The sequence below is a fragment of the Sapajus apella genome, unplaced genomic scaffold (assembly GCF_009761245.1).
Source record: "Sapajus apella isolate SASKATOON/1434 unplaced genomic scaffold, GSC_monkey_1.0 scaffold18, whole genome shotgun sequence".
Taxonomy (NCBI): Eukaryota; Metazoa; Chordata; class Mammalia; order Primates; family Cebidae; genus Sapajus; species Sapajus apella.
In genome coordinates this window covers 23302740-23325129 of record NW_022436958.1, presented here as the reverse complement: position 1 = coordinate 23325129, position 22390 = coordinate 23302740, and the positions used below count along the sequence as shown (strand labels likewise).

At 36.1% G+C, this 22390-nt stretch overlaps 2 protein-coding genes across 21 annotated transcripts in view; one reads left to right on the top strand and one right to left on the bottom strand.

The window, feature by feature from the left end:
* The window catches only part of CD302 (CD302 molecule), a 37762-nt gene extending 32176 nt beyond the window's left edge, over window positions 1–5586 (top strand). For all 3 annotated transcript variants that reach the window (XM_032286319.1, XM_032286320.1, XM_032286321.1), the window contains one exon: window positions 4610–5586. In XM_032286319.1, coding sequence (XP_032142210.1) covers window positions 4610–4809 — 200 coding nt within the window. In that variant the 3' untranslated portion in view covers window positions 4810–5586. The remainder of the gene's footprint in view (window positions 1–4609) is intronic.
* A 2475-nt stretch (window positions 5587–8061) lies between these two features.
* MARCHF7 (membrane associated ring-CH-type finger 7) overlaps window positions 8062–22390 on the bottom strand; it is a 55027-nt gene continuing 40698 nt past the window's right edge. For 6 of the 18 annotated variants that reach the window (XM_032286310.1, XM_032286309.1, XM_032286317.1 and 3 more), the window contains 4 exons: window positions 17359–17468; window positions 13683–13796; window positions 12006–12054; window positions 8062–9758 (listed from right to left, as the gene is read on the bottom strand). In XM_032286310.1, coding sequence (XP_032142201.1) covers window positions 9676–9758; window positions 12006–12054; window positions 13683–13796; window positions 17359–17468 — 356 coding nt within the window. In that variant the 3' untranslated portion in view covers window positions 8062–9675. Of the gene's footprint in view, window positions 9759–12005; window positions 12055–13682; window positions 13797–17335; window positions 17469–22390 lie in introns of all 18 variants that reach the window. The other 12 variants (XM_032286312.1, XM_032286318.1, XM_032286313.1 and 9 more) reach the window with 6 other exon arrangements.

Below are 22390 nucleotides of genomic sequence, written 5' to 3'. Positions count from 1 at the left end.
TGGTGGCAGGTGCTTGTACTCTCAGCTACTTGGGAGGCCGAGGCAGAATTGCTTGAATTCAGGAGGCGGAGGATGCAGTGAGCCAAGATTGCTCCACTGCACTGCAGTCTGGGTAAGACAGAGCGATCCTCCAAAGAAAAGAAGAAAAGAAAAGAGAAGAGGAGGGGAGGGAAGGGGAGGGGAGACAGGGAGGGAGGAGGGAGGGGGGGGAGGGAGGGAGGAAGAAGGAAGGAAGGAAGGAAGAAGGAAGGAAGGAAGGAAGGAAGGAAGGAGCGAGTTACAAAAGGCCAAATTTTGTATAATTCTTACCTACAGTATGAGGTAACTAGAGTAGTCAACCTCACCGAGAAGGAAGGAGGGAAGAAAGGAACGAAGGAAGGAAGGAAGGAAGGGAGGGAGGGAGAAAGAAGAGAGGAAGATGGGAGGGAAGGAAGGGGAAGGGAAGGGAAAGAAGGGAAGGAAGGAGGGAAGGAAAGAGAAAAAGAGAACGAAGAAAAAAAGGAGAAAGAGGAAATAAGCCAGTTACAAAAGGCCAAATTTTGTATAATTCTTATCTACAGTATGAGGTACCTAGAGTAGTCAACCTCACCGAGAAAGTGTTTGCCAAGGGTAAGGGCAGGGAGAAATGGGAGTTTAATAGGTACTTTCCATTTTACAAAATGAGTTGTTCTGTGAACGGATGGTGGTCATGTAGCATGAAGTGAATGTACTTAATGCTACTGCTTACCTAAGATGGTATTTGTTATATGTATTTCTTTTAATTGCATTTTAAATAAAATCAAGTAGTGGATGCAAGTTATTTAGACATGAAGATAAATAGCTGAAGCAACTGGGGTAGTTAACTTTAAGGAATGGATGTTCAGGTGAGGAGTAGTGGAGCAGGAGCACAGTATTTTCATTATGTATCTTCTAGAACTATGACTTTAAAGCTATGTAAATGTATTACTTTGGAAAAAATAAAAAGATATATGTAAGTTGAAACATTTAGAAAAAAATAGGTCCATGGATTCAAAACCACAAATAGTTAAAAGATCTGGCAACATATCGTCTTCAGACTACAGGAAAAGTAATCTCTGAATTCATTACATGTATGCATGTACATATGTGTGTATATGTAAATCTGTATTACTTAAATGTGTGTATAATTTAGTAAGTAAACACTTTGGGTCAGGCTTTCCCCTAAAGTTAGACATTGAAGAAAGAGCAATGAACAAAACAAAAGCTTTTGCTCTCAAGCATACATTCTAGTGAGAAGGGTAAAACAAAAATATGGTATGTGAGATGGTAACATATCCTATAGGGAAAAAAGGAAGATAAGGATAAACTCCAGTACAAGAAGGGAGCTATTGCATTTTAGTAGGGTGGCCAGGGAAGTCCTCATTTGATAAGGCCTTGTTTTTGCAGAATGAAGACCTAAAGTCAAAGTAGAAGCCTATCATGTAGATAGGGATTAGGCTTAGCCTGACTTTAAGGAGTAACAGTAGAGAATATGGAGTTGAAGCAGCAAGGAAACAAACCAATAGTTAAGTGTAGCCGCAATCTTGGCAAACAGGGAGTTCTCCTTCATACCAAGTGTAAACTGGAAGACTCCTTTGGGAAGAATGCTTTCAACAGAATTAAGGTGTCCATAGTTGGATGCACCTAGTGTGGCAAGCAGACAGGAAAGGGCAAGTTAGTCCAAAGTGTTCAGCAAAGGTTACTGGAGAGGATGCAGGAGTTAAATCTTCAAGAAGTAGACATCAAGCAGGAGACAGAAGACAGGTTATCTGATATGACAAATCAGGACCAAGGTAAAGGGTTCAATTTTTGCTGCCATTTATTAAATGGACTTGGGCAAGTCATTTAAACCCTGTGCCTTGTAATTAAATGCACAGTTGGCACTCAAACTAACCTGAGGTTACAGCCCAACAAAATGTGTCACATCATTTTTGAGAGGTGGATATTGTATAGTTCGGGCCTCAGATGATCAGTGTTACAGCTAGGGCATGAAAGTAGCAGTTAGATAAACAGGAAACAAAAGAAAAATGTGTAGCCTTGAAAATAGAGAGGAAGTCTACAATTTCCAGATTGGATGACTGGGCCAAGTGGTTGTTTGCAAGAATTTAGGTTAGATTTGGGAGTACAGTGGGGCTACACACATATTTATCTATGGATTTACATAAAAGACTTGAATGGTTGAGATCAACCATGGAAAGCTTTGAGTGCACAACGATGACTAGGAAGTAGTTGTCTGAAAAATAGAAGAGGGCAATATCGGGGAAGCCAAGTGAGGAGATAACTTCAAGGCTGGACAGCTAACAATCTAGTTACCTCAGGATGAACTAAAACATCCAACTGTTTATGCATTTAGTCATACAGAGATCATTAGCAACCTTTGCCACAGAAATTTCAGAAGAAATTTTGAGAAAATGGATTAAATGAGCTTAAAAAATGACAGAGAAGTGAAAGCTTGTTTCGGTGTTTGCCATGTTTCCTCAAGTAAGGAACGTTGTTAAACTAAAAAAGATTTTTCCTAAATTTTGTTTTTTTAAATTCATGGCAAATAGCTATTATATGCTTAGTCAGGCAAGCAATGGTTTCTTCCTTTCATTAATGACATAGATAATATTATTTCCTAATGAAAAACTGTCCTAACCTCCAGATAGAAACTATACATATTGGTTTTTTTTTTTTTGAGACGGAGTTTCACTCTTGTTACCCAGGCTGGAGTGCAATGGCACAATCTCGGCTCACCGCAACCTCCGCGTCCTGGGTTCAGGCAATTCTCCTGCCTCAGCCTCCTGTGTAGCTGGGACTACAGGCACGCGCCACCATGCCCAGCTGATTTTTTGTATTTTTAGTAGAGACGGGGTTTCACCATGTTGACCAGGATGGTCTCGATCTCTTGACCTCGTGATCCACCCGCCTCGGCCTCCCGAAGTACTGGGATTACAGGCGTGAACCACCGCGCCCGGCCACATATTGTTTTAATAGACTCTCATCAGCTGCCTTGACAATTGACTTTGTCATACATTTTAGTAGTATGCAGCTAGCTAAAACCCATGGAGGTAACTTTGGCCAACAGTCACTTGCAGAATTGAAAATACAAGCATGTATACTTACTGTGTCCCACCGATCTTGGATGCTGTCCAGTTCTTAGGATACCAGGTCTTCTAATTTTTAAAGCTATATGATTGAGTCTGTAAATAATTCTCAATTATCATATTTCAGACTTAAGTTTTTTTCTATATTACTATCATGTAATCACTATTCAAAGTAGATGCTACTGACTATGAAGGTATTATTGTACAATCATTAGTAGACTCAGTGTGTTCACATTTGTAATGTTAAGGTTCTATACTGAAAATCAGCTATGCTAATTTTAACAAAACTAGGGGGCTGGGCATGGTGGCCCACACCTATAATCCTAGTACTTTGGGAGGCATAGGGGGCAGATTGCTTGAGGCCAGGGGTTTCAGACCAGCATGGGCAACATGGCCAAACTGTCTCTACTAAAAATATAATTATCTGGACATCATGGCACATACCTGTAATCTCAGCTACCTGGGAGGCTGACGCATGAGAATCATTTGCACGCAGAAGGCAGAGGTTGCAGTAACCAACTAATGGAAGGAACCCATTTTAAATCAGTTTACAGAATCTTGGCTTTTTTCATTTTAATGTCTTTAATAGTACCACCACCAAACCCGCCCTCACACGTTACCAAATCTTTACTACCAAATTTTATTTCAGGATTAAAAAGATAATTCACTTGTGGCCATTTCCTTACTTCTCCCAAAAAATCCTGTCAATATTTGAAAAATATCAATGGCTCTCCCTCACTTTAACAAATAATTTTGGCCAGATTTCTCTCACTAATCTTAAATTCTTCCAGGTCTCATTTTAACAAGCACCAGAATGAGTATTATGAATATATTTAATAATCAAAAATCTGCCAAAAAAAGTAATTCTGAAGAATTTTCACATTCTTTAGTCTATTACTATATATAATACAAGTACCTGCCCAAAAGTATTTTCATCCCCCTGACTTCTAAACCAAGTGATTTTCCTCAATTTATTAGACTGGATTCTTATAGAAAGATAAAAAAGGTTTTGAATGGGCAAGAACTGCAAAGTTGTGCATACTTATAGAACTTTAGGGAAACAAAAGAATCAAAGAATGGAAAGACACACAAAAGCAAGGTACTTACTGCAACTCTTGGTGTTTTTTCAGTTAAACAAATCTTAAATTCCCAAAGCCAGGTGAACCATTAGACCTTAATAATATAACACAATATCTAAATACTTCAATTCCTAAAGGGAAGAGTAAGTCTGAATTTGTAGTCTTAGGTCAGAAAGTAAAGCCAAGGAAGACAAACTGGAGCATGGTGATTTCCATTTTAGGATCTTAAGTAGAGTGAAGAAGCGCACAACTTCCTAGAAAATTTGAGTAATGTTCTTCAGGCAAATACAAATCTTGATAGTAATAAATGTGAAATTTTTGTTTTCTCACCAGTGTGGGAAATTCTCAACACAGAGAAATGTTTACACTAAACTACAGTTGTTCTCCCCAAAATATACTTGCAGCTTGTGTATCTGAATCTCCCATATATTGTCTTTTCCTTTTCAGATAACCACATTTTAATAGGATTGGTGATTGCCAGCACAGTAATTTTGACAGTTTTGGGAGCAATCATTTGGTTCCTGTACAAAAGACATTCTGATTCTCATTTCACCACAGTTTTTTCAACTGCATCCGAATCACCTTATAACGAAGACTGTGTTTTGGTAGTTGCAGAAGAAAATGAATATCCTGTTCAATTTGACTAAGCTTTTGGTAATCTTGCACTAAGATATCAACAAAATGCCTTGGCCGAGATTCTTGGGAAGGATTTTAATATAAAACTTGACATTGGATCTTAGAACTTTAATGGTATTCCTTATTTTAGTAACATTATTTTTATGTATTCATCTGTTGTGACAAAAATTTTTAGGTTCATCATAGAATCAGGTTTTAGAAATGATCATAGAACTAATGCAGTGATTTTAACCACCTCGTCAAATGCAGAATGTCACTTGAATGAAGGAAAGCTTTAAGCCCAAGAAGCAGATAAAAATAAAAGCCCAGCCTATTTGTCTTGCCTGATGTATCTTCCCTTCTATTTACTTATATGTTTATTAGTAAATAATGGGGAATAAGTGATTTTAAGTACATCCCATACATTTAAATTTCTTTGATAATGGTTACTTTGGCAGGTAATTCCTCTAGAATGTATATCTCCTTTTATGATTTAGATGAAGAAAATTTTACAACTTTTACAACACCCCTTAATTTTAGTTTCATTACTTTTACACACACCATTTTATCACGATTCAAGTTTTAATGGAAGTTTATAAATTTTTTCAAACAAAATATGATGGCTGTGTCCAGGAAGGCATGGAGAAAGCTGGCAATTAGGTTAACATATATCAGAGTGCCACTTTAAGGATTTCTCTCCTGCCACCATACCTTTTGTGCCTTCCCCTATACAAGATATATCTCATTCTCCTCAAGCATTTATTAATTTTTCTTTCAAAGACATGAAAACTGTACGCAAAAACCAAAGACACTAAGTATAACTGTGGTGATGATGATCAAAGTTTTTAGTACATTTATTGTACATTTTAAGAAAAAGGTGAAAATCATTTGGGGAGTAAAAGAAAAAGCTAAGTGATTTTCCTAACCATCAATAACTCAAAAACAGGCAAGAATGTATAGATTTCATGTAAATTAGTCATGTATCACTTTTATCAATGGGGACATGTTTTAAAAAATGTGTAGTTAAGGAATCTTTGTGTGAACATCAGCCTGTACGTACATAAACCCAGATGGTATAGCCTATTTTGTTCCAAATGTGCACAGCATTATTACCGTGCTAAATACTACAGGCAACTGTAACAGTTAAGTATTTGTGTATCTAAATATAGAAAAGGTAAAAGTATGGTCTACTATAGGAACACCGTTCTATATGTGTTCCATTGTTGACTGAAGTATACTGTTTATAAGTCTGAAGCTCAAAGAAAAGCAGTCCCTCTCCTGAATCCACACCCCATCAATTATCTTACTTTCTTGTGGGGAGATACACTATCTCACTAGCTTGACTAATGGCAACAAAGTCCCAGCTTGTGTAATCTCTTTTTATTGACCACATAAATTGAAAACATGCCTCATCACAATTAATGGCACTAACGAGACATGAGTAACTAAAAAGTGACAGAAAACTATCATCAACAGTGTGGCTACTTGGTATTGAAAATGCAGGCATTACACTAGCTGTTAGACAATCATGCTCCGTAAGAGCTTTACATTTCTGAGATTTTGTGTAGTGATAAAGAAGTCTATTTTATTATTGATTGGCTATTAATGTCAATAGTGAACATTACCCTAGAATTCCTGATTTTCCTACCCAAATTCTACCAGTCCTTGAAGAACCACAGGCACAGTAAAAACATGGTGTATTATGGGAACTAAGAGTTCTAAAGGAATTCTTAAAGGAGTGGTAGAATTTGGGTAGAAAGTGAGTAAGTCCAACTTAAAACCAACAGTCTCAAACATTTAGAACTACAATGTCCGATGAGCCACTAGCCACATGAGGCTACTGAATTTAGTTTAAAATCCAGTCTCCCAGTAACATTAGCCACATTGTCAAGTGTCCAAATCACAGGTGGTTAGTAGGTACTATACCAGGCAACATAGATTACAGAACTTTTTCATTAAGGAAGCTTTATTGGGCTGTGCTGCTCTTAAATCTTACCTTCTACTCAACTCCCATACAACTTTCTTCTGCATGTTTTCATACTTTCTACCTAATGGCAGCTCTTCCAAACTAGCTGTTTTAAACATTTAATTTTCAATATTTGGTTTCATTTTTCAATAGGGCAAGAGGCCTCTGGTAATGAAGTGTGTACGCTCGCTCTCTCTCTCTCTATATATATATATATGATGGATTCTCGCTCTGTCACCCAGGCTAGAGTGCAGTGGCTTGACCTTGGCTTAACGCAACCTCTGCCTTGTGGGTTTTCAAGCAATTCTGCCTCAGCCTCCTGAGTAACTGGGACCACAGACCCCTGCCACCACACACAGCTAACTTTTTGCATGTTTGGTAGAGATGGGGTTTCACCATGTTGGCTAGGCTGGTCTCAAACTCCTGACCCCAAGTGACCACCCATCTTGGCATCCCAAAGTGCTGGGATTACATGCATAAGCCACCCTGCTCAGCCTACATTTTCATTTTCTTTATATACCTGAACATCTATAACAGGCCCCTTATATATTCATTAGTCAAGAAATAATTGGGTTACACAGGTAGGCTTGTTTACTACATTCAGAATGTAGAAACTGCTTTCTTCAACATCTTGGTTCTAGCTAGTAATAACAATATAATTCTTTGTTTGGCAGATATTTAGAATAACATTTTAAACTATATTTTGTTAGAAAAATGTATGGTCTCTTTAATTCTGAGTTTAAAACTGATAACCAATGAAAGCCTTTTCTCTTATTCCTCTGTCATTTACATGATAATCTGAAGCTAATATGACAATATTAAAATACTAAATGGTACTGGAAAACTACAAGAATACTGCAAAGCTTAAGCCATTGTTATCACTGTCATTTAGCATTTAATGACAAAACTATATAGAATATCTGATATGCATACCAATGAATGTTTTGTACTAGTTAAAATTTTTAAATAAAGTTTTACGGGTTAAGCAGAAGACAACTAACATACTGAATTTTATTAAAATTATGTATGTTCAAATTCAAAGCATCCCTAAGGACAACTATTACACTGAATTTTATTGAAAGTATATATGCTCAAATTCAAAGCACTCTAAGGACCCACAGAATATATTAAAACTACCACCCTTAAATTTTATATTTTTGCTTTACAACAAACAATGCAAAAACAACTGACAAGAGGTGAGCAAATGTTTTAGAACATTTATATTATTATATGAGATTTGAAATTTTAATAAAATTATTGGTTATAAAGTTTGAATTCTTTGAACACCAGTTTAAAAGGAAACATTTCAAACTGTAAATAAATCAGTGTGCACTTTATTTCGAGCCAATGTTTTACATAAAACCAACAAACTTAAGTGTGGGCAAATTATCATTCACTTTTCAGAAATTACATGGTTCCTATTTAGGTTTGAAAAAGTAGTTTGTTGCAATAACATCAGACCTTAAGGTGTTTTAAAGTGTATCTAAAGGGTATTGACAGAAGAAAAAATACAGTGTTATGTAAGTATACACAACTCATGACCACAGTGTAGATCCATTCATGGTGAATAACGTTCATCTGCCATCCAAAGGTAGTGAAAAATACTAAGTCATCAAATAAATGCTCAGAATTACCAAGTAACAGTTAAAAACGACCAGAATCCAAACAGGTTATTTATATCATATTTATCTATAAAGAAGTGACAACACTAAAAAACACATTGAAAACCAGTGTTTTAAACTCTGAATGTGGGATTTAAAAATATTCCATTAACTTGAGATTGCAATATTTTTTTTAAAACCAAATAGCATTTGACTGGCAATTCTCATATAATTTACAGCTGTAATATTCCTAAAAGGAATATCTACATACTATAGCCTATCAAATATAATCTGCATTTTGCAAATCAATACAAAAATGCATCCATCATTTATGCATTTGATATTTATATACTTTTTTAAAAATTAGATTTTATTGCTAAGTGAATTTGGAATTCAAATTAAATTTGGAAACCTAATATAATGCTCTTCTCAGAACCATCTCCCATTCTTTTTTTAGTTTTTGTTTTTAAACACTGGAAGCAAATGATTATCAAAATGAGACTGCAACTTAAGGCATTTTAAAAGAAAAATAATTAGGTGCCATATGGTTTTAATTTCAAACGCATATTTTGTCCCACTTTTCTCACTAGCAAGAGACTAAAACACAAACCTTTTTTTCATAAATATGACTATAGTAATCAGAACACAGAAAAGGGTTGATGGGCATTGCTTAGATATTTAAAACAAGGGTAATACTTTCCCACTCACCTAAAAGAAAAAAACCTTTTTGATTACCAGTTTATAAACATCAGATTTGCTGTGTTAAAAAAGTCCAGCAGAATTTTAATTCAGCAACACTTGAGAATGAATATATATATACAGGCATACATGTGTATGTATATATTCATTTTATATATAGTCAATGTATTTATTAGGCATTCCCCCACAAAATTAATTTATATTTAATTGCCAGTTTTAATAAACACTTGTGTTCACAGATCATCCATCTGTCTTATATGAAGTTAGGCAATATCAAATGTCCTGTTATGGTCTCCATCTTCTTCGGAATCATCCTCTGAAGCTGTTGAAAGAAAACAGGATAGTCAAGAATGATTTTAAGGGGGATAAAAATGGGAAGTGTCAATATGAAGCCAGAACAGCAATGACTTGTAAAAATAAAAATCCCAATTTAGTATATTGTTTAATCAAAATGATAAGTTATATGACAGGGTTAGGGTGGTTTGACTGCGGGTGATTCCCATCCACAATGCCCCCGCCCCCCACATCTTTTTGTAATGTTCTATCAATTTTTATAAAAATGAAAATGCTTAAAAATGTTCAAGAGCATCTTCTAAACATTTTTTTCTGAGATAAATCTGTGTTCATAGTAGCTAATGATATATAAACACTAGGAAAAAAAGTGAACTTAAGGCAAGTGCTCTCACACACCTGAGTAGAATCTGGCTTATTACCGCTGCATGTTTGATGCATCCGATGAGAATGAAAAGAAATGTACATAGAATAAGAGGTTATGGGTGTTCTTGCAATTTACATCAAAGCTATGTCTATACAATGCCAAGATAAAAGCTCATTTAGTAAGTTGGAAATGCTTCATATAGACACAGCCTAAATTAAAGTAACTGGATTCAGTAAAACCTATTGTTGAGATTATTCCCCAGTCTCCACACTGTCAGAAACTTATCACCTTTGCAATATTTCTGACCTCAATTTATTCAAGAGTCACTAGTGGCTCAAGAGTTAAAAATAAAGCATCCTGGGTGTCTTTTGGAAGGACACAGTAAGCATAAAACTATGAATTCTATGAACTGCTTTGCATGTGAAAGAAAACGCATACTCACTAAAATAAACATCTAACCACCATCTTTCCCCCATTATCAAGGGCAGAAAGGTTTTATGCACTCTTTTCATATTTACATTGGACAAATTAAGAGCAGCCAACAAATGGAATCAACCTAGGGCAAAGCACAGAAAAACTATGCAACACTAATAGTTTAAATCCATTTAATAAATGACACAAACATATAACTAGCTCATGACTGATACAAACTCTATTAAGTTTTATGCTATATCACTGAGAAATTCCAAACTAAAAAATAACGACTTATTAAGAAACTTCTTGTGTTTTTCCATTTAACTCCACTCCACAGGAGACGATAATTTAGTCAGAATCCATTTCAGGTATTTAGGGGTTAACTTGTAGCACCCATGTCTTTCATGCTCAGTTGAGTTTGGACATATTTCACCTCCATCTTTTTCTTCCCACATTAGGAGGGGACAATACTAGGTTTAAGAAACTAAATTTTAAATGATAATGTTAGTTTTTTAAAATGGAGAAATCTGGGGAAAACATACACTGAAACAAATTACTATCATGACATTGAACAAAGTATATAATTTAAAAAAAAACAAAACAGAGAGACCTTTGTATTGAACAAAGTATATAATTTAAAAAAAAACAAAACAGAGAGACCTTTGTATTAGGCCAACATACGGGATATGAAACGAAGGTATAAAGGGAAAAAAATTTTATACCAAAGGAGTTTGCACTGACTCCTTTATTTTCACACATCCTAATTAAAACTGTGAAAATGTTACCTGATTCCATCTCAAATCCTTTTAAAACTTGAAAGTAGCATACACTTAATGACAAAAATCTATGTTTTAGATTATCTAGAATTAAAAGGTTCCTATGAGGACTAAGTCCTTTTTAAACTTAACTTCAAAGGATGTTGAGCTTTCTCTAAAGGTAAAAACAGTATGCATACTATAGATAACACTCCAAATAGTTCAAAGACGAGTATAGAAAGTAATCAACTGAAGAATACGTATTTTAAAAAGACACTTCGAGTAGTGTTTTGGAATGGGTAATGAAGGGTAAAAAAGTAAAATATGCAGGGGTTGGGTGGGGTAATCTTCAATTGCCAGGAACCGTTTCAGAGCCACCAATACCTGTGCCCCATGGTACGAAGCACACTGGAAGTTCCAGGAGATTAAAAAGAAGGTAAGCTGTACAGATGCCTGTCAAGATTTGGGAATTAAGCACCTTCACTTATGAGCCCAGGCAGAAATCCTGACGCTGGAATGTGATCTTAAGACACTGGAGCTACTGGTAGAGCTTGGCTACCTATTAAAGGTCCATGAGGACTTACAAAAAGCCAAAAAAAAAAAAAAAAAAAAAAAAAAAAAACCTCACCAAAATAAGCCCTTTATGGCTTCTGATAGGGATTCAGAATTATGACTCCCGGTCCCATATTTTCCTGGAATCATATACAAGCCCAGGAATATCTTTTATGATCTAACAAATCTGAGTAAACAGGCAAAATTTCTTACCAAAAACAAAATTTTAAAAATCCTAACAGATTAAGAAATATGGTTTGATTAGTAGTTAAGATTTATGCCTTCTTCTTAATTATAAATCCTGAAATCAAGGTGATCAACAAATTTCTCTTTGGAAAAAAAAAAAAAAAAAAAGGGAAATACTCGCAGTTAAAATTACTTTCTTCCATACTTTAAAATATGCTTTAAAAAAACTAATGTCAGTTGCCCAACCCATATTTCCCAAATCAATCATTTTGGTATTATTAAGCCTATAAATGAAGCTCTAATTTGGCAAAAAAGAGTTATACTTAGGTTTTTCTCTGTGGATTTAATTTGCAAAAGTAAATTCAACAAGTCTGGGGAGGGGGGAAATTCCACCTACTTTCGAGATCTTCCATATGTGCCTGAAGAGTTCTTGCAAGGTTAATAAACTAGAAACAATGCAGAAAGAAATACAGTAGTTTAAATGTTGCAAATGGTTCTAAAGAGAGAATCAGTATAGGAGATTCATTTCTACTTAATAAGTCAAACATCATAAAGCCTTTAAATAGGGGTCTTTATCCCCCCAACATCAAAAATTACAAGCTTAATGGTATTAATTTTTAAATGTTTTATATAATCATTATAATCATGTAGAAACCAGTTTTTTAAAATTGGGAGCAGATAAAATAATTTTATCCAATAATACTGTTTTCTCATAACACTTGAAAAAATTATGAAATGGAGGGAAAAAAGCCAAAAAACCATCCCTTGTATTTGGACCCAAATAAATTCAACTTCAGTGGCCATAAAAAACAAAAAACAAAATAAAAAAAACCTCCCAAGAATCCATATTTTCCTACCTAAATTTGATAAAGTATACATTTTATTCCAAAAAAAGTATACTTTTTTCATTAAAAAAAAAAAATCCTAACGACTTCCACTTTGGAGTATTATCCAACATTTTGTTATTTTCCACCTTAAAACTTGTAAATATGAACTTTTATAAACACATGAAATTCAAAAGTTATTACAGGTTTTATATGGTTTATTCATTCTGAAGAATTAAGGTACCTTTTTAGAAATCATTTTACAGTATTAAGGTTTTAGGGGCTCACAATTTCTAAAGTACTTAGAAGTCAAGAGAGCTTTGCTCAAATTCTGAATGCTCTTAATAGATAATAATAATGTTCTTCAATGATCATTATCTGTTAACTGGCTCACTGGAATAATGTCCACATGATGATAAAATACAGAAAAATATTTTACTAATTTAGAAGTAATATACACATTGAATTGCAGTTACGTGATAATTCTCGAAATGAAAACATTACATTAACTCTACTACATTTTTATCATCAAAGTTAACAGTAATATAATAAAGTTTGAAGGATATACTTATAAACATATTTCAAGATATGAAGTGTTCAGAATACTACAATAATGGCAGATATATAGAGACCCTAGCCCTTGCTACACAAAATGGCCCAGACAAGCAAAGCATGAAGTTTCCTCCGGTGCGCTGAGGCAAAAAGCATAATTTACTTATAAATACCTAACAAACAGCTAGCCAAAATGTCATATTATGGCTAATAGTGTACATAGTAAACAACCAACTATTCCATATCTAAAATAGTTTGTAATACGGCCACTTAAAAATTAGTACATTGGTAATATTTTATAGAACAATAACAAATAAATTGAAGCTAATTTCCCATACTCTTTGCTCTTGGAGTTCAATTTCAGGTTTCTAAGTGATAATACTGAGGTTCTGTTTTAGTAAGAAAAAGCCCATTTTCCCTTGATGTTTCCAGTTCTGTTTTTTCAATTAAATACATTCCAATTACCTTCGAGAGCTAGAAAATTACTTCTCTAAAACAGCTTTATGAGAAAATCAGGCTGCTTGTTACAGAAGTCACAAATTTCCATTAAATCTACAATATCTTCATTTTTAAGAAACACTATAAAAATAAAAGCTTCCCAAAGGAAGTAAGACGTGAACATATAAAACAATCTGCTTTCCAAGGCAAACACTTGCTGGATCACAACCCTCCCTCTCCCCAACTTCATTATTACTTACTCGGACACGTGTGCTTGGTTCATTTGTATTTCCCATCATATCAGAAAAGCTTTGTTCGCACAAGTGCAATAACACCACTAGGTAGAGACCAGAGCTGATAAACTCATACTCAGCCTTCAACAGGGAAGCAAACAGGAGAAAAGAAAAATACAGAGAATGAAAAATTAGTAGAATTCAGATTGATACTCACAGTACACTGATAAACTAGAGGAAATGTATTCATATCCAGTTCCTAATGAGATACAATGCCATTAAGAAAAAAAGACTGTCCTTTATAATTTCATAAAATTTTACTTTTTATTCTCATAGTCTTTAGTGTAATAACTTTATATAAAAATGGAATTTTTAAATAATTTGATGGTGGAATGAATGCTTTGCTTTTCTATAAAGCTCATAGATTTCATTATACAAACAGCTATAGCTATGTATGTTTAGTTAAAAATTACATTTCTTCTATAGCTAAGCCAATATACTACTATAACTAAAACCTATTGTGATAGCTCAAGTGTTTTTCTCTGTAATACAATGAACTTAAAGGCATAGTAAATAAAAGAATGAATTAATAAAGGTAAGAGAATAACTAATCATTCACACAGAAATCTGTAGTTGGTAAAAACAGCTCTTTGATTCCAAACTGTTCTGTTGTGTTAAACTAAAAGGAAGAAACTGAGACAAAATTAACAGAGTTAAGTCAAGGTTCAGGATTGCTGCCAGGGACACACTTCCAAGTTGCCTTGTGGAGAGTGCTCCAGAGAACAAAAGAAAGGCTCAAATTTTTAAAGAAAAGACAAATCAGGAAAGGAGAGATGACAAAAGTTGTTCACTCTGAATTCTCATTGTTTTACAGAAATAACGTTGGTTAGTGATTGGCTACACACTATTGTACTATAGGGTATATAACATTTATGGCTACTTGGCATTAGTTAGTCTAGAGCCTCCAAAGCAAGTGGCTTCAAGAGATATTCAAGGGAGAGTGAGATGAGAATGCTGTTACATTTTAAACACCTCTCTGGACCTGATAATTTTAAGGAGCTCATATTCCTCAGATTAAATGTTTCTCTCTCCTCTCCCATCCCCCACCCTCGTTGTTTTTAAGCCATGAATACAAATCATGAATATAGTATAATTAAAAATCTAATCTGTCCTTTAATTTTGACACTGAACTACTCATAAACTGAATTGGGTAACTGGTTCATTGGAAGTTAAGAACTCTATGATTTTAGTACCACCTTCAGCAAGTAACTGGTTATCAGAGTCTACTGAGTATTCAAGAAATTTGAGGCCAGGCATGGTGGCTCACACCTGTAATCCCAGCACTTTGGAAGGCTGAGGTGGGTGAACCACTTGAGGTCAGGAGTTCAAGACCAGTCTAGTGAACATGACAAAATCCCATCTCTACTAAAAATACAAAAATTAGCCGCGGCAGGTGCCTGTATCCCCAGCGACTTGGGAGCCTTAGGCAGGAGAATCACTTGAGCGCCACTGCACTTCAGCCTGGGCGACAAGAGCAAAACCACACACACACCACACACACACACACACACACACACACACACACACACACACGCTTGTAATGCTTCACTTAATAATTTATTTTTGCCTTTTTAACTTACAAGGGAATAATATATCCACAATTTTTTAAAAAAAACTTTAAATAAGGCCATGTGCAGTGTGGCTCACACCTGTAATCCCAGTGCTTTGGGAGGCACCATTTCAAAAAAAAAACTTAAATGGTTATCACCTTGTAAAAGATCAAGACACTAGGTAATGAGGAAATAGACTTACCAATCACTTAAAATGAGTGTATCTATCAGGTCACTAGAATCTATTATTCATACAGAACAAACAAGTTAAAACCACAAAGTTTAATCAAGGCTGTCATTGTTTTTAAAATGACTCCACCTGATATTTCCTAATACTTCTAAAGAATATGAGTCATTAAAATGCTTAGAAAACAATAAAACCATTCCTGAGTTCACAAAGGACTGGCCGAGCCTGGTAGCTGATGCCTGTAATCCCAGCACTTGTGGGAGGCCAAGGCGGGCGGACCACAAGGTCAGGCGTTCTAGACCAGCATGACCAATATGGTGAAACCCTGCCTCTACTAAAAATACAAAAATTAGCCAGGCATGGTGGCACATGCCTGTAATCCCAGCTAGTCAGGAGGCTGAGGCAGGAGAATTGCTTGAACCTGGGAGGCGGTGGCTGCAGTGAGCTGAGATCGCCCCACTCCACTCCAGCCTGGGCAACAGAGCGAGACTTCATCACACACACACACACACACACACATACATACACACACACACACAAAAAAAAAAAAAAAAAAAAAAAAAGAAAAGAAGGAAACAAAGAAAGAACTACCTCTGAGAGACAGGATGAAGCATCTCGAGAAGGAAGGCAGCAGAAGAAATAATCCTTTTGAAACCTACTCTCATTTTGAAAAATCATATATTTATTTCTGCATGATTCCACTTTTCCATGATTCCTCTGTTTTTCAAGTATCAATGCTCAGCTAGCTACACAGAACTCCTTGGAGATTTAAAACATTTCCTTGCTGAAAGTGATTTTCTTTTTGGACAACTAGTGCATTGGAGAATAAAACAACCTAACTGGCATTAGAGTAGCACCTATGCTATATCAACTACTTAATGTTTCATTCTTTAGATTAGTGATTCTTAATCTGGATTCAAGCGATTAGCTTCAAGGGATCTGGGAACCCCTTAAATTGTAGACATAATTTGTGTCTATATATTTTTAAAGACGGGTACATAGTTTTAATCAGATTTTCAAAGGGTATCCATTATTCCCCTATTTAAAAAACGTGGTTCAGAAAATATCATATATTAATGTATGATTCTATTTGTATGAAATTATCCAGGGTAAATAAATCTATAAAACAACACAGACTGGTAGTTGCCAGGGGCTGAGAGGACAGAATGGGGAGCAACTGTTTAATGGGTAGAGGGTTTTCTTTTGGAGTGATGAAAATGTTGAACTAAACAGAGATGGCAGCTGTACAAAATGGTTTTTATGTTTTGTAAATCTCATTCAATATAATAAAAGAGAGTAGGCCCATTACCCCTACATTTAAAAAGTGTTTTTGTTTTGTAGAGACGGGGTCTTGCTATGTTGCCGAGGCTGGTCTTGAACTCCTGGCCTCAAACAATCACCCTGTTTTAGCCTCCCAAAGTGCTCGGGATAGGAGTGAGCCACTGTACCTGGCCAAAAAGTGTTTTTCAAGCACTTCATGCACTCCCTTTCCATTGTATCTTTTTTTTCAACAAATATGCTAACCACACTTCAACAATTTGGCTCTAGAGTCACTCTTGTAATCTTAAGCACACATCTGCCCACCTCCTAAATTTTCCTTCAGTAAAGAAAATGGGGGAAAATATTGAGCTCTTCATTCTAACTGTATCATTCATGCATCTCAAAAAACTTATGGTTGTGGGGAAATAAGGTTGGCATCCCTATTTTGGAACAACTTTCCTAAGCTTAAGGGAAAAAAAAATTATGAAATTCTAACACCTAATGAAGTAATAGAATTATGTTAAGAACATTATCATTGTTATTACTATTTTAATGCAAGGTTTCTGACCATGATTTAATCTTTTCTTCAAGAGCTGTCCTTGAAGCATAGAATAGACACTTACCAAATTAGGCAAAATATACTAACTTGTTCATTTGCATGAGCTCTATGTAGTTCATGGATATCAAAATCCTCCAGGTTAAGCTCCAACTTCTCTTTACATAGTTCACAGGTGGTTACAGCTTCTAATGAAGAACCTGGTAAAAATTAAATTACAAGTAAAGCTTAGTTTTACAATGTCTTCATAAAACACTTTTCCTTGTTAAGTTTTAAGCCTAAAATTAAAAAACAAAACAAACAAACAAAAAAAAAACCTTAATGGAAAGGAGAAGAAAAGGGAATACATTTCTGCAGTAAACCAGTAATGTCCCCTAATACAGCAGTCTATAATATCCAATGTTCACGTCGGGTCCTGCCCTATGATAATAAGCCGCCACCCATTATTTAGATACCTTGGTTGTTTTCTTCCCAGATACTCATACATCCTTCATCACAGGAAGTTGACAGAGGCAATGGAATGTCATCTGTACTTCCTACTTCCTCTTTAAGTATTTTGGCATGATGCCATGAAAACAATGTTTAGTGATGTAACATCTCAAACACCTAGTTACATACCAAGCTAGTATCTTTGATGTGACAACACACACCTAAGACCTTTTGGAGTTTAAAAAATGTGTCTGTCTTACTTGCTAGAACAGGAAGAAAGGAGCCAACCTTGTCCAAATAAAAACAGCTCCCTTCAGTCATAAAAGGAATTAGTCTTGATATATGCTGCTACATGATGAACTTCGAAAACATTATGCTACATGAAATAAGACAGATATGAAAGAACAAATATTTTATGATTCTACTTACATAAAATATCTAGAATATGCAAATTCAGAGAGACAGAAAGTAGATGAGACGTTAGCAGGGATTTGGTGGAGGAGGGAGCAGGAAGTGAGGAGTTACTGCTTAATGGTTAGAGTTTCTGTCTGGAATGATACACAATTTTGGAAATAGGGGTGATGATTGCACAACACTGTGAAAGGACCAAACTGTATACTTAAAAAATGGTCAAAATGGCGTATTTTATGTTATTTATGTTTGTTTGACCAAACATTTTTTTAAATAGAAAACTTCCATATCCATTCAACATTTGATTATTCTGAAGCTTTTTGGTTCCAATTTGGTAGGTAGTAGTCTTGTATAATTAAATATGTAGGTTATTTCTACCTTTTCCTTTGTTTATATTTAAATAGAGTTTCAAATGGAAAAATGACCTTAAAATTAGAGTAAGTTGTACAAATAACAGGGTAGATAGGTTTAAATTCAATTCAAGTAACATTTGTTGAGTGATTGTTATATGCAACCAGTTAATTAGAGGTTTTGGAAATTCAAAAAAGAAAGAGTAGAAGGTCCTGCCTTCAAGGAGCTCATAAAACTCTACTAACTCGTGCTAGTCAAGTAAGAATTTTTTAAGAGTAAAATTTGGCATAAGGTCCAAGACAGCAGTAGTAACTTACGCATATTTTCTAGAAAACAGCTGAAAGTGAGTCTAATCTGAAGAAGTAAGCTGTCTCAAAATGAGCTGTAGTAAAATTACATTGAGTTTTCACTACATTTTGAGTATATGAATAAAACCTAGCTTCTTTTTAGAGTCTAGCATACATGAAAATGTAATATGGACCTTGGAGATAATTTAATACAGATTCTCTTATATATCTTAGTGCTTCATTTTCTTCCTCCAGGGAATAAAAGATTTCCACACAGCTGGGAGCAAACCATTTATTCCTACATGTTTTTGCTGGAGACAAGATCTCACTCTGCTGCTGAGCCTGGAGTGCAGTGGCACAATCATGGCTCATTGCAACCTCTAACTCCTGGGCTCAAGGGATTCTCTTGTCTTGTCCTGTTGGATTACAGGCATCAGCCACCAATCAGCCTACTCCTATATATCTTAATCAGGGTTCTCTCCGTTACACCCTGACTGCACCTGCCTAAACCTGTACTAGATTTATTGTATTCATCTTTGTATATCCTGTAGACTTTAGCAATCCAAATTTGGTAGCTTCTTAATAAATGTTTAAGTAAGTCTCTACCAGAATGATGGGGTATTTGTGCAGCTATAAAAAAATACTTCTGAATACTTATCAGGAAAGTTCAGTTGCTGAGACCTATACATTCAATTGGCCATCTTTTGAAAAGTATTTATTATAACTTTATAAAACTAACCTGAGGCCAGGTATGGTGGCTCACGCCTGTAACCCCAACACTATGGGAGGTTGCCGAGGTGGGCGGATCACTTAAGGTTAGGAGTCCGAGACCCGCCTAGCCAACATGATGAAATCCCATCTCTACTAAAAATACAAAAAATTAGCCAGGGAGGCCACTGAGGAGGGCAAATCACTTGAGGCCAGGACTTTGAGATCAGCCTGGCCAATATGACGAAACCCCACCTCTACTAAAAATACAAAAAAATAGCCAGGCATGGTGGTGTGCGCCTGTAGTCCTAGCTACTCAGGAGGCTGAAGCAGGAGAATCCCTTGAACCCAGGAGGCAGAGGTTGCAGTGAGCCAAGATTGTGCCACTGCACTCCAGCCTGGAGACAGAACAAGATTCTGTTTCCAAAATAAAAACAAACTCCCATTTAATTTAATCATGTACTTACCATGTGCCTGGTACAGTGGAAACTAGAAACATTAACTATTTTGACATTCATTAACAACTTTATTAGGTATCATGAAGGAACTGAGGCTCAACCCCAGTCCTACTTAAGAATCTTTGAGAGTAAATCTGAATCATCTGTATTTTTTGTTTTTTGAGACAGAGTGTCACTGTTGTCACCCAGCCTGGAGTGCAATGGGGCAATCTTGGCTCACTGCAACCTCTGCCTCCTGGGTTCAAGCGATTCTCTTGCCTCAGCTTCCTGGGTAGCTAGGATCACAGGGGTGCACCACTATACCCAGCTAATTTTTGTATTTTTAGTAGAAGTGGGGTTTCGCCATGTTGGCCAGGCTGGTCTCAAACTCCTGACCTCAGGTGATCCACCTGCCTTGGCCTCCCATAGTGCTGGGATTACAGGAGTGAGTCACTGTGCCCAGCCCATCTGTATCTTTAAAAACTCCAGTGAGTGATTTTGATCAGCAGCCACGGTTGAGAACCAATGTTAAGAAACATGCTCAAGACCCTATAGCTAGCTGAGTGTTCAAGTAAATGTTCCGAACTGGGCTTGTCTAACTTCAAAAAGCCAATGTTCTTAAACAATAAACTGTATTATCTGTTTTCCTCCATATCTAACACTAATAATCAATTGTCTGTGTCAGAAGTTAAGTCAAGTTGTTTTTCTTCATTTTGGTAATAGCTAATATTTCTGGGCCCTTAAGTGTCAAAATGAAAAGCATGTTAAATGTAATTTCTCATTTAGTCCTCGTAACACCTCAGGGGAGTGACCAACAAAGCCTGTGAGTTACTGAAACACCACACAGATCAGAGAAAAGGCAGCTCCAGGTAAGACAGCTTGTTTGTTCAGTGCCTTGGGCTTAGACTAGCTTAGAAGAAAAGATATTGCTTTCTTCTCTTGTGCCCACCAAGAGGGCTACTGCTCACCACTTGACTACCACATTACTAGGAGCCTCAGGAATTTTCCCAGTATCCCCATAATCTCCAACTTGAACCCAACTCCTCCAACAGATTATGAAAATCAAAATCAGTGCCATCGTACCTCACAACATATTTGCCTATGTCACCATGCTATAATGATCAGACCTTTAATCTCACACAATTATGTACATGTATTAATCTGATCTAATTTTCCACCTTACTAGTAGTTTCTATGTCCTCTCTTGTACTCATGGTCTACTTCCAGTAAATTCCTCTGATCACCAGCCTTTCTTTTTTGAACTTTTTATTTTCATGTCTGAACCACAGTGCCCCCTGACTAATAATACCTATATGTATGTTTCTATAGCCATTTTATCCCCACAGTCCCTTGTAACTCAGGACCAAGAAGTGAGAGTAGTTGCCCACCCAACATACCCATTACTGTTTTCAAATCTTAACTCACCTAATTCATTAATGACTTCAGCACCTGGCTCTCTACTTTCTTTCTTTTTTTTTTTTTTTTTTTTTTTTTTTTGAGACGGAGTTTCGCTCTTGTTACCCAGGCTGGAGTGCAATGACGCGACCTCGGCTCACCGCAACCTCCGCCTCCTGGGTTCAGGCAATTCTCCTGCCTCAGCCTCCCGAGTAGCTGGGACTACAGGCGTGCGCCACCATGCCCAGCTAATTTTTGTATTTTAAGTAGAGACGGGGTTTCACCATGTTGACCAGGATGGTCTCGATCTCTTGACCTCGTGATCCACCCGCCTCGGCCTCCCAAAGTGCTGGGATTACAGGCGTGAGCCACTGCGCCCGGCCCCTGGCTCTCTACTTTCTTTGCCAACTAAATCCTTCGTTGTTACAACATCCAAGACCAGTCCCATTGGATTATAACTTTCTCAACATTTTTGCTTCCAATATTACCCTTTCCAACCTCAGTCACCCACTCTAAGTTCATCCCCCTTGATTTCGTCACAATTTACTGCACTACCCCTAAATCTCTATTTTAAGCATCCCCTCCTCCTGTGTACCAATCTTATTATTTTAGCCTACTTAGTTCAATGTCAATAAAATTCAAAGATACTCTACACTTTCTCATTATACACTTTGTGATGTCCTTACTTTTCTTCTGATTTTAATTGCTATGATTGCCACAATTATGTCCTTATAGATACCCTTAACTCCCTTCATCATATTTGCCTGGCAAAAGACCCACCAGCATTGAACTCTAGTGCATACCTGTATCCCAAGCATCTGATAACAGCTTAAAAAAAATTGTATGTGTACCTAATTTTAAAATCACTTTTACAGACACTAATACAATCTGGAAATCCTACGACATATCCGCATCCTTAGAATGTTATTTTTCTCACACCTCAAAACCTTCTAAGTTGCCTCCTAATCAGTCAAAGACCTTACCTAAGAAAACAGATGCAATTAACACAGGAAGTCATAAATCTTCCCATTAAAGCAACAAACTGATTAACACCCATATCAACACTAGCCTTCTGAAGGGAATATATCCTTTCTCCTATTAAGG